The 12,902-nt window shown below is 38.3% G+C and overlaps 1 protein-coding gene across 3 annotated transcripts in view; it reads left to right on the top strand.

Moving 5' to 3' along the window:
* The window catches only part of LOC136373802 (mitogen-activated protein kinase kinase kinase kinase 4-like), a 93,801-nt gene extending 82,475 nt beyond the window's left edge, over window positions 1-11,326 (top strand). For 2 of the 3 annotated variants that reach the window (XM_066338794.1, XM_066338793.1), the window contains exons 29-31: window positions 2,029-2,188; window positions 6,606-6,745; window positions 7,527-11,326. In XM_066338794.1, the coding sequence (XP_066194891.1) occupies window positions 2,029-2,188; window positions 6,606-6,745; window positions 7,527-7,610 (384 nt within the window). In that variant the 3' untranslated portion in view covers window positions 7,611-11,326. The remainder of the gene's footprint in view (window positions 1-2,028; window positions 2,189-6,605; window positions 6,746-7,526) is intronic. The other variant, XR_010745740.1, reaches the window with a different exon arrangement.
* The last annotated feature ends 1,576 nt before the right edge of the window (window positions 11,327-12,902 follow it).

Raw genomic sequence — 12,902 nt, 5'->3', positions numbered from 1 at the left:
AATCTCATCCCAGATCTGCATGTTGCAGCCTGTGCCATGAATCCATCTATTTTTTAACTTTTCTCCACTCTCAGCCCCTTGTTTTCAACTCAAATGAAAACCCACTCCTCCTGTGCAAGCCACTTGATCACTCTGCTGCCCTTGCAAGCCACAGCCTCCACATTCTGTCAGATCTGTGTTCCTGATGGACGTAGTGTGTAAGGTTGTCTGTTAGATTTATAGACTTCTCTTAACTGAAAAATGACTTTTCTAACTATTCTAACTGTTGAATCACCTACTAAAGCCTTGTACTGATTATTTCTGTGTTGTTTTTTTTTAAGGTATTTAGTATTTGTCTTGTTAGAGGATTTATTTAATCTGACAGTAGCTTTGTTAACTATGCAGCAGCTGTGATGAATTCACATCAGTTTGTAAATTGAAGCACGGTACCCACGTGCCTGTCTGGTAGTGGGTTGCTGAACAAGATGAACAGTGACTTGTCAAAAGGATCATTACCATAATTGCCCAAGAGAAGAAAGGCAAAGGAAAAAAGTGAACTTTCTTAGAGGCTTTACTTTTTCAACAGGCTGCAAATACAATTAGGTACCTGATGAGAGAGATTTCCCAGGTGACTGCCCTGAATATGTGGGGCACCTGAGACTGACTACACTTGTGTGAGCTCTCCAGCCACAAGTTAGCACGGACTAAAAATATATTTTCCCTTCAGAGTCTTAGACCTGGAATAAATCAGCTGCTAGAGCAGCTCTATCTTTTTTGATATTCTATGATTTTAAAAGAGCTAGAACTGGATAATTATCTCAAGGAGCTTTGTGGTGGCGACAGCCCAGACCATAACAGGCTGACTTGGGATACTCTTGCTTTCTGGTAGCCTCTTTTCCTGGTTCCCCACCTCTTTCTTCATCTCTTACCTGCTCCGGTCGCTCATGCGAGTCCCAAGGCAACGCATTAAAATTGCTCTGCGGCTCTGGATCCCTGTTCTAGTGTTACGGATAGTTGTTGCGGAGGCACGGAGTCAAGTGGGTGGCCTGAGTGTATTCAGTTTGGCAAGTACAGCTTCAGTGCTTCTTTTACTGTTCGTTGTGCCCTTCTGGTGTGCATCATGTCTGTGCTTGAGGAGAATGAACAACCTGTGTGTGGCTGGCTTGTGAGAATGATGTAAAGCTCCAGTCATATGCTTCCTATAAAAATATTAATTGTGGTGGTTTAATTTAATGTTTAACATCCTGTTTCGAGTGGCGCTTTAAACAAGGAAATGCTTTGTTACTGTTTTTTTAAGGCTGTCCTCTTTTTCTTTCAAAAATGCTTTCATAAAACCCCACCTTCATGGTTGTGTACTTCACCTTTGGTTTTGGTTTTTTTGCTTGGGATATGTTGGCTTCTGGGAGAGATTCGTGTGAGTGAAATGCACTGTTCTTGTGGCATGAAGAGGTGTGCCCAACAGCAGTCAAATGGGCAGCTGTTCGTAGTGAAGGATGTGGGAAGAAAAGAACAGAGTGAAAAGGTCCAGGGAGCTTTTTACAGCAAGATAAATATTACTGAATTTGCAGGTTTTTAACTTGTGAGTGGGGATAGGAAAATATCATGGAAAGTGAAAGCACTGATCTCCTGGAATGTGAAAGTTGCTGTCCTTCCTCCATCTTCTGAAAATGTTGTGAAATCAAATTTATTTCACCTTTCTCATTATTTATATAATGCAGGTGTTTTGTGAGTGACTAAGTAAATATTATTGTGTCTCAATGGCTTCATGGCTTCTTGAAACCAATTAACACTGGTAAATTTAAAGTGAACTGTTGAACATTAATTTATTTGCAAACCTACTGTCATATTCAAAGGCGGGGAGAAGGGGAGAAAAATCTGTTTCAGAGACTTACTAGCAAACTATGCAGTGTCTGAGAACGGGCATTTCTTTCACTTTCCATGAGCCAGGAGCTAGTTCTTTTTATTGCTCTGTCAAGCTAGTTAGATCGATGTCATCATGGAAATTGCAGTCCATGTTCTGATATAAATCTTAGTAAAATGCAATTCTAGATCCAGGGGACAATCCATCCACATGCCATTATCATCCTCCCGAACACCAGCGGCATGGAGCTCCTGCTCACCTATGAAGATGAAGGCATCTACATTGATATATATGGGCATTTCACAAAGGAGACTGTTCTGCAGTGGGGAGAAATGCCAGCATCTGTAGGTATGTATGAAAAATAGCTCTTTATTAAATACAAAGTTCTGCTGCATGAAGCCTGACTTCTTTATGAGGTTTGTATCTATGTGAAAATGGTTGTATGGCACATAAAGCAGCTTCTGAGCAAACCAGATGTCTAAAAGAGTAAACAGATTTATGGGTGTTTTGTGTTAACAGAGCCCATGATTGCAGTAGGGGCTTCCCATTTGGACCACAGTCTGTATTCTTGTCACACTGTTTATTGCATCACATATTGACTATACAGACAGACTTCACTGAGGAAGCAGCTTCTCACCAGTTTCCACAGGGAGAATTATGTGAATTACAAATGGGAAAAGGTGTTGTGGTTGTTCATAGCGCACAGCGTTTTATGTAGAAATTCACAGCTACTGAGGGGTCAGTTACTGAAGAGGTCTGTAACTGCTGTCAAATGGCCGCTTCATTTTATCACTTTAAATTCACAGGGCTGCCAGTCCAGGATATTTGTGATAGATTCTTAATCTCCCCATGCTTGCAGTTGGCTGTGTAGGAGGAGATTCTGGTTGTACTGGAGCCAGGACAGCTGTTCGTTTCACCTTTCCCATAGGGCTTCAGCCTAACAATATGGGGAAAATGAAGAACAACACAGCCAGATTTTTGGGTTTATTACTTGTTAGTTTTAATTTCTGTCTCAATCCTGTTCTTTATTTTAAAACAAACATACCAACAAAAACAAGCCCAAGACAATTAGACTGCACAGAAGCCTATATTGGCTTGGAGGAAACTGGATATCACAGTGAAAAATCAAGGATGTTCACTTTTTTCCTTTCACTTTCACCTGAGTAGTTTTAGGAAAAGCCTGTCTTTGGGACATTGTACAAACCAAATTTGACTTCTGATCGAAATCACATTTCCAATGAAAATTAACCTAACCTATAAACACACAACTTGAATTTCACATAAGGGCCTCTATTAAGTGTTATTTTAATAGTTTTACCACTAACTCCTGTTAATTTTCTTAATCCTTTGATATATCCTTGGCTGCAGATAAAAACATATGAGGGAAGTGTGAAAATTTGTTATTTGAATGGCCCAGCTTAGGAGCAACTTGACAGTTTCTTAAAAGATACTGCTTTCCTGGGATTTCTCTACTAATTTCAAACCTCCTGAAGCCTGTATGAGTGTATCCCAATTTTCACTCTCTGTTGCAGAGACAGGAGGGTCTTTCATTACCATCAGGGTGCTCTATACTCATCCTTCGCTCATTTCTTGATTTCTTTAAACAAGTATTTTGAAAAAAAAGTTTGTAGTTGGTGAGAGTATTTTGATACAAAAAATAAGAAATAGTTTGTATTATAATCGATGGATTTAGGGCAGGGAATCTAAATATATCTTATTCATAAATTGGGACCTCTGTGACCAATCTGTTAATAAGAAATAGGAGAGAGGAAGCTCAAATCCTATGGGAAATTAAAACTGTGGAAGTATTCTATGTTTAATCTGAAAGATGTACATATGTGTAGGGCTAAATATAAATATAGCTGTAATGTTTTCTATAAAGGAGATTTTAAAAAGGCATTAAGAAACATCAAGTTAATAAGATTTGGGAGCACTCTTGCCCTTTTGTGTGAGTAATGAATTATTTACAGTATGTAGCCATAGAGGGTTGACACAAACCTGGATATTCCCAGAGGAACTAGTAAAAGTCTTTATTTCCTTTTCCCCGTACATTTTTGAAGCAAGAAGACTATTCTGTAGAGAAACAGACAGTGTTACCAAAAGGTGGTTAAATTACTGCCTCAGTGCTCTACAACATACCAGCTGGAAGCATAGGATATTTTTATCTAAAGCTGCAGTGGAAGGTGGACTCAAAGTAACTATTCCCAAGGTGCTCATGGTATATGAGTTCCAGAATAAGACAACTCTATTCTGAGTATCTGTTTTCAGTTCATCTCACATGAAACACCTCTGAGAGCTCCCCTGTGGGAGGATTATCAAGACTCAGTACTGACCCTTGAATTCACAGCCTGCTACCCTCTCCATGTATAGATAAATCCTTATTACATGACAACTGTGCAAATGGTGTAATGAGACCATTTTGTTTGCATGCTGTTTCACAGGTGGAATTTGGGAAAGAATTTTTTTGATTCTGCTACACAACTCAGATTTTTGCTACCTGTACTTAAACCTGCCATTGTCAGTTGACAAGTTCTTGGTATATTGGCCAGACAACAGAGCAGCAGGGCTGAACTTGGCATATCTGGTTTATTGTGTTCCTGTTTTGAATACTGCCTGGAGGTTAGATCTCTTCAGAACACAGCAGAAGTGGTCCAGCAGATAAGCTAGAGCTTGCAGCAGAGACTGATGAAGTTGTTGCTGAGAGATGCAAGGAGCCTATCAAATTAAAATCTGCCAAAGGCACAGATGTAGACACAGCATAGTGCCACCTGGAGTGTAAATTTCATGTAGTGGAAAAGATCAGGTGGCTTATTAGTTCTTTCTTGCTAGACCTATATGATCTATACTAAACAGTGTAGCCACAGAATGGTTTCATGCTGTTTATATAGATACACCTGCTTTTCTTCCACCCCCCAGAACCACGGGGTGCCTCCGTCTCTCTTGTGCTCAAAAGCAAAGTTTGAGAAGGTTAATGTGATGTCACTTGGTACAAAAAAACAGTAAAAGTTTGATTTTTTGTATCATTTTGATGTTCCTCACTGTATGTGTGGTCTGGGCTTGCTTTTCAGATACTGTAGACTGCATGGGTGCTGCCCTGGGCTCATGCTGCTACTGCTGCACTGTTCAGAAATGTTAATGACACTTTCTTCACAGCAGACAGCAATGGTACCCTGTTGTACAGCCTGAAGCATAAAGAAAGGATTTTAAAATATATTCATTTCATGTGCTTGAGTTTTAGAAAATACTCCTCCTCTTTTGCAACTCACCCTTGGTTGCTCACTGCTGCTCTGCTTTTAAAATAGGTTGATTTCTTCCTCTTTCCTTATGACTGGGGTACGGGAAAGAATTCTCTTGCTCTTGGCACTAGTGGCAGGAAGGCCTTCATTGTGTGCGAAGAATAACTGAAAGTCTTCTGAACAGATTTAGGGGAAATTTATAGACTCTGAGGAGACTAAAATCACAACACTGTAACCAAACCGTATGTGTTTCCAAGGAGGTATGATTTTTATACATTTGTTTTAACAATTATAAAGCAAGGATTCCAAGTTAATACTGAATCAACCCTGCTAGAAGTACATACAGCTACATGGGCATATTGCCCTTATTTTCTGCTATCCTTCTCAAGCAGGATTGCAGGCTATTGCTTCCGGTATCAATCTGTACTGAAAGGTCAATTTTTAGACAAAAACCTAAATCAACAATGAAGGTTTTAAGAAGTGGACCTTGCTCGCACTAATAATGTAGGGCAGACATGCACTGCCCAATGAAACTAAAATCAAGTCCAGTGCACACATTCCCTCTAAATCATTTTAGAGCACCAGAATTCTTAGACTAATGAAATAACAATTGATAGTTGAGCAAGAGCAATTTCTGAGCATTGACTACCAATAAAGCATAACTAATGTGATTTTACCTTGGAAGCCCATACAAGTACCAGTTAGAAGGCTTTCACTGAAACTGTGCCTAATTTGAAATCTGTGGTGTTAACTCCTTCATCACTATTCTGATTTCTTATTGCCAGATTTAAAGAGAATGTTGTAGTAAGCTTCCATAGTGCTCTAATAGCTTCTTTTTGTTTTGAAAATATTGCACATATTATAACCATTTGGTTTTGGAAATATTGTACCAAATTAATCATGCTATGTCTTAGATTCTGAAGTATTTAGGTTTCAGACTAAGTTGAACTTCATAGTAAATGCAAACCTAGCTTACTAATAGGAACAGAGTACAGTGGGTACAGGGAAAAGTTTTCTTGAATATGAACAGTTAAAGGATGAGAGGCAAAGATGGGTACAAATTGCACCAAGATACTAGGAAGAAATGTTCAGCCTTGAAAGTAGTGCATTACAACAGGGGCTTGGAAAGGTTATGAAATATCCATCAAACCATATGTGTACAAGGTCCCGAGTAACCTTGTCTATTTGGGCCCCACTTTGGGGCCAGCAGTTAAACAAGATAGCCTTCAGAGGTTTCGTCCAAGCTTTTGTGAGTATAAGATATACTAAAGTAGTTAAGATTTATCTTTAGAGTTCAAAATAAGTTTGAGAGGACAAACTGAAATTTAGTTAATATTCCTAAGGCTTTTTGTGTAAACTCAAAATACAAATAATTCAGAATATATTGTTATCAAAGAAAAATGCATCAGATCTGTAATTAACATAAATGAGGCAAGAATCAGTCTTTCAGCTGTTAAATAGTACTAATAATTTTTCTTTCTTTTTTTTTTTTTTTTCCCTTTTCTTTTTTTTTTTTTTTTTTCTTTTAGCTTACCTTCAGTCCAATCAGGTCATGGGCTGGGGAGAAAAAGCGATTGAACTACGCTCTGTGGAAACAGGAAATCTGGAAGGAGTATTTATGCACAAGAAAGCACAGAAGCTAAAATTTCTGTGTGAAAGAAATGACAAGGTACAGAGATGACTACAGTGTGGTGACTTAGCAAAAATGAGTAATAGCTGACTATGAGAGACCAGTTCATTTTGGTACCTTTGTTATTGGTTATTTCTTACCTTGGTATAACTTCCCTGTTCAAAGCCAGTGTAATCACTGATCCAACAAAGCACCCATTATGGATATCCGTTATGGATGTTGCACACATTCCCACCACCAGCTGTTAGAACTCCCTATTCCACCCAGCCTTCACTGCTATCAGTGATAACAAATAAAGGCATTGTGAACTGCACAGCACCACAGGTGGGGCGGGTTAGTGAGTGAGCCCCAAAGATTCCCAGCTACAGGACTGTGTCTCCTGGGCTACTGAAATTACGGGCAGTTTAGAGCAGTCATCATGTGGAAAGAAATAAACCCCAACACTCTTAATTGCAGACACCAGGGTATGAATAGTCAGGTACGATTTCTTGCGTATAGCAATTTTGGTAAAGGTTCTCTGAAATCTGTTTAGTCCCACTATTGTATTTAGAAAACTGAAGCCCTTAAATTAATTATTTTTAAAGGCTCTTGTACATCTTTTCAAATAGGGAAATAAATACATTTTAAAAATGCAGTTGTATCAGAAGTACAGTTTCACGTTTAAAAGTTTCTCTTGGGATTAAAATTCAATTGTGATTTATGTATATCCTTGTATTTGGGACTGTGGCATTCACCTTTCCTATACGAATAAAAATATTTTCATAAATATAAACTGACAGCACCTTATTTTTTTTTTCTTCTTTTTTTTTTCCCTTTCAAGGTGTTCTTTGCATCTGTACAGTCAGGAGGCAGCAGTCAAATATACTTTATGACTCTCGGTCAAAATGTACTATTCAACTGGTAAAGCACATCAAAATGAAGAAAATGAATAATTCCCTGTAGGTAGCAGTGTAAAATTCTCAGAGGTAATACACACAAATTTGCATTTGTTACCTATAAAAATGTTGTCATTATTGACTTATCAAAATTCATGTTCTTTCAGCCCAGAAAGAATTCCATTTTCTTGTTGAAGTATTGCAAACATGTTTAGTTTATCTTTCAAAATACATTGCAAACAAAGATTGTATTAGGAGACTTTAGTGAAGAATGTAGCCAATATAAAAAACTCCTGTACTCTGAAAAATGGACACTTTCACTTTCATAGGTGATGTAATGTTGATATCTTGAACTGAAGTCACTTTTTATGGATAGCAACAGCTGTGGGTAGATAAAAACCACAGTTGGAATCTATTTTGAATTGGGTTTGGGCTCATTTTTCAGTTTAAGCAAGCTGTTACTGTGTCACCAAGATGAACTGGAATGACTTGTCCAAGCCTTACAACAGTGAAAGAGTAACAGTTTGTGGTGGGTCCCAATGCAGACAGGGAGGCTTGAGGGATCCTCCCGTGTGCTGAGTGGACAGGTGTGTTTCAGTAAAAGTTGTCAATTCTGAACATGTGCCACATCTGAGAGACTTTTACAAATGCAGTGGAGGACAGATTTTGTGTTTGTCTCAGGGCTGGATTCCTGAGCTCGTAGACACTGTAGGAGGTATTGTAAAAACAGTTTAAACCGTCTGTCAAAATTATAGATGCATAAAGCATTATGAAACAGAACCTGTAACTTCTTTTCACACCTGGGACCCACATTCACATGAATTGATTTAAAGGCACTACCCATGTATATAAATAAGGGGATAAGCGCAAGCATTTTCTTTTCTTACTTCTTTCTCTTTCACATTAAGTCTTTATGTATTTGTATGTAAATACAATCTTTCCACAATGGATGTTAAGATTAACAAATGTATTCTTAATATAGTTATGAAAATATCCAAAGAGTTAATCTATTATAAATAGAAAATATAAATAATTCCAGGTGCTTTCTATGCTAATTACATCTAAATAAAGCTGTGTCTTCTAGTGTTATTGGTGCCAGTGTTTATGCATAATCTCTGTTCTCAGGGGCTTATAAGTTGGCCATAAAACTATAGAGATATAATATATATATATATATATATATACACACTATATATATAATCATGTACTATGGATCAGTTGTAGGGTTTAATGTAATCCTCATGTAGCTGATTTTTGGATGTGCTTTGAAAATGTAAAGCATCAAATGTAGTACAAAAGAGCTCATTCCAGACATGATACAGTAGGGATAATGCTGTGGGCACTAGTTCCAGTGCTTGAAAATAGGTATTTTTACTTGAAATATTTGATGGTGATATTTGACTTGAAAGGTGCTGGGAAAGTGTGTTGGAATATCTGGTCATCTACCTCAAGGATGATGATTCTGTGTTGATTAAGAGGTCAGGAATAGAGTTGTTGGAACTGGTAGTTGTGCTGCCCAGTACATCAGCTCAGGTGCTGGCAGTGCTGCTGTGACTGACAGGTGCTCAGAACTGCTGTCCCTGTGTATGTCAGCAGGGAATCAAAGTAGGGGATAATCACCCTTCCCCCTGTTCCCTGTGCTGGCACCTCACTGCTGCAGGCTAGTCAGAGGTGCCTGCACTGTTGCTGTTATGTTTTTGGCTATATGGAGGACTGCACTTTCCAAAGTTAATAACCTAGCACTTTTCACAGTCACTAGCTTATCTCAAAATGTATAGTGTTTTTTAATGAAGTATCTTCCCTTTAAATCTTTAACTAACAGAAAAATAAGCCTAAAGCCATACTAAAAAAATACAGTTAAATAGTCAAAAGTGGTTCTTAATGTGTGAGAGTAATTAGTTTGTGTGCAGACTTGAAACCTGACTGGAAACTGCTTGGGCGGAGCTGTGTGACAACAAGAGCTCTGTCTGGTTGTAGTAATGTTCCTGCGTTTTGCCAGGGCCAGGGTTGGGGCAAATGAGCAAAGCCTGGATTGTCTCCCTGTGCTGCTGAGCACTTTGGACTCCTTGCATTCCACTCACAAAACAGGGGAAAAAAAACCAAACAACCAACCCCCTCCAAAAAAAAACCCAACAACAAAACCAAACAAGCCCAAATCTGTAACAGAACCAGAGATCAAAGTTACAATTACTGGCAAAAAGTAAGTTGCAGACAATCAACTTACTTACCAGCAACTTGCTTGCTTTTGACTTAAAAGTGTGAGAGACTGTGAAGGAAGAACTTTCATTTTGCACACAGTAGGCATTGCAAAACTTGCAAAGCTGCTTGTGCTATAAGTAATCAGTGATCCAGGCTGCCCTGTAGTATTTTTTAAAGTGTGCATATCTCAGCAGCCCTCTGCATTTTAAAGGATGGCTGTGAATTTTTCCCTGCCCTGTTCTAGTGTCAACAGGTAGGAGGCAGATACTTTCCTAATGTTAGAGTCTAGTTAAAAAGAATTTAGCAAATAACAGTGGGGATTTATTACAATAACCCATATTAACAGATATGCAAAGAAGCAAATGTGATCAAACTTGTTAAGGTTTACTGTAGCAGAGAATAGTGACAATAAGTTGACACACTGTGAAGAAGTTTAATTCTGTGCTAAAAGGGAAAAAAACAACCCCAAGCTCAAGTTAGGGAATATGCACTATTATATTGGGATTGTAATTACTCGTTCTGTTTCTCCCTATTAACTCTTTCTTCTTTCTAGCTATGATTCAAGGCAGTGAGTTGGATTTTCATGTTCTATTTACCATAAAAAAAAATTAAAACTTTCCATGTGTAATTATGGAAAGCATGAGGCACCTAGAGGTGAATGCTTTTGAAGGATTTAGAAGTGGCATTGCAAACAGCAAATAGCAACTGGATGCAACAAGGAGAAACCTGTGGCATTGTCTCTCTATCAAGAGATAGTCAGAATGGTAGAAGATGAGAAAGAGCCTAGACATGTTGAGAAGAGTAACAGAAGAAAGAGGAAGTAACTGAAGAGGAGGGAAAAGCTGAAGAAAACGAACAAGAGTAGCCAAAGGGGAGGGAGTGGTTGTCTGGTGCAGCATATTGCTGTAGGAGGAATACTAAAAATTAAAAGATGTTAAGGAAAAGAAAGCAGCCAAAGAAATGGAAAGGTATCTGAAGTGACTAGGGAGCACTGAATGAGAGAGTGTTTGGAATAACTGTTCGGCTCAAAGCAAAAGTACAATGGCCAGAAGAAAAAAATCCAGTAATCAAGGTTATCCAGACATAATTTTAACTATGCAAAATGTATATCAGATTTGCAATTTCATTTTGTGAGGTGTTGCACTAGCTATACCCCTTCACTAACTTCTAAAACCAAGAAGTGAACTGCTTAATATGTTTTTCTAGTGATGTCACTTTGACATGAAAAAATACTACAGGGGCAGAATGTTAAGGATCCATGTCATTAACTCTTTGGTACATGCAGTCTCCTAATGGCTGGTGGTGCTCATAATGTAGCATTTGCCAGACAAGATTGTGCTAATGCTGCAGCAGCATAGAAATCTGTGTATGTGCCTGCTTTCATTTTAGGCATGGTGAACTCTATTTTGCAGCCTGAACCTGGCACATGACTTTAAAACCTGGGAACCATGCAAGTTATGTATGTACACTATGTATTGTTCTCTAATGATGAAATTGTACAACTGAAACAGAAATAAAAATACTCTGAAAACCAAAACTAGTAAAACTTGTAATGATTCTGTTATATTGATATTGGCTGTTGTAAAAATCATAAAAACCTTTGTTACTGTTTTCCAAATCCAGTCACTGTTCTTAGGGAAACACCCGTATCTGCTTGTAGGGACAAAACAAACATATATCCTTGTATGGGTAAAGATGTTCAAGTGACAGTGTGAGAGTTCAGACTGACAGAGTGCTCCTAAGGGTGACAGCCAGTGCTGTGCTGTGTGTGCTACTAATGAGCTTCAGTGAACTTCTGTGTGTCTTACACAAACAACCAGTGGCATGAGGGCAGTGGAGCTGCAGCAAAATGATAGCTTGCAGCCATTGATGCTACAAGAACTGGCTTTTGTGCACATTAGCCTGAGTGCCAGGTTAGCCCAAGTCACTTTTTCAAGGTAAGCTCACGTAGTCTCTATTGCCACTGGAATTGTTTCTCCAAAGGCCATCATAAAAGTTGTCTTACAAGTTCAGTTCCATATTTTAACAGCTGTATTTAAGTTAAATGAAGCAAACCTGTAGTCTATAGAGAAGATGTCTATAGATTTTAAAACCTGTGCAGTAAGTCAAAGTTCCACACACCAAAAGTGTAAGAAATTTTCCTGCTGATAACCCATCACTTTTTTAAACTGCCTTTCAAAAGTGCAGAGAGCTGATTAAAGGACATGGGGATATCAGCTGAGTAATCACCCAAAATGTTACTTCAGCGTTACTTAACCACTTCTGTTATTTTCCAAGAAGATTTAACAAAACCACTTAGGAAATAAGATGAAATGCATCAGAAAAACTTTTCTATTTTTGTCCTGAAAACACTTTGTGGTGAGCAACTTTTACAGTAAATTTTATGATCTTGCACACCAGCTATTTTTTTAATCTAGAGCATTACTTCTTATTCTTTAGTTCCTTTCATTTCTCCAACATATTTTAAATACAATATTTAATGGAATAAATCCTCCTATTCAGCATAGCTCATTCTTCACTGCCACTGCTTTAAAGGCTAACTACTGTTTTCTTAAGGTGTGTTGTATATAAAAGCTGAGATACTTGACTGCTTATTGTCTCTGAGAATTTGAGACTATTGCTTAACCAGAGGTGAACACAAGTCTTGTTTAGTACATTTGGTTGTAGGCTATAAAAATCATATTGTCTTCAATGGGCTGCTTACACACCCTGATGAAGCAGGCTCAGAATAACACAAAGCCTTCAGTTGTTGTGATGTGATACAGCCATCTGCTGATGGCTCCTCTCCAGTCACTGCTGATTCTCTGAGTGTTTCTCAACTTCCAGTTTCTAATACAATCCTATCAGTCCCACTGTTCAGGTATGGTAGGGAAATCACATCTAGATGAACTCACAGACATAACCAGTTCTTTAAAACATGCTGTTCACACAGTCAGCAAGAGATTTACCTTCGTTCCAATTTTGAAATTGGTATGTTAGCTGGACCTCTGCTGGTGAGAAAGAAGGCAGCAGGAGCAAGTTCCTAAGAGAAGGAGCTGTTTTATATCTGAATCTGCAATGCACACAGATTTATCCAGTATAAAGTATTAACTCTGCTATCAGTCCCCATCAGTCCATTACAA

The sequence above is a fragment of the Sylvia atricapilla genome, chromosome Z (assembly GCF_009819655.1).
Source record: "Sylvia atricapilla isolate bSylAtr1 chromosome Z, bSylAtr1.pri, whole genome shotgun sequence".
Taxonomy (NCBI): domain Eukaryota; kingdom Metazoa; phylum Chordata; class Aves; order Passeriformes; family Sylviidae; genus Sylvia; species Sylvia atricapilla.
This window is presented reverse-complemented; position numbering and strand designations above follow the sequence as displayed.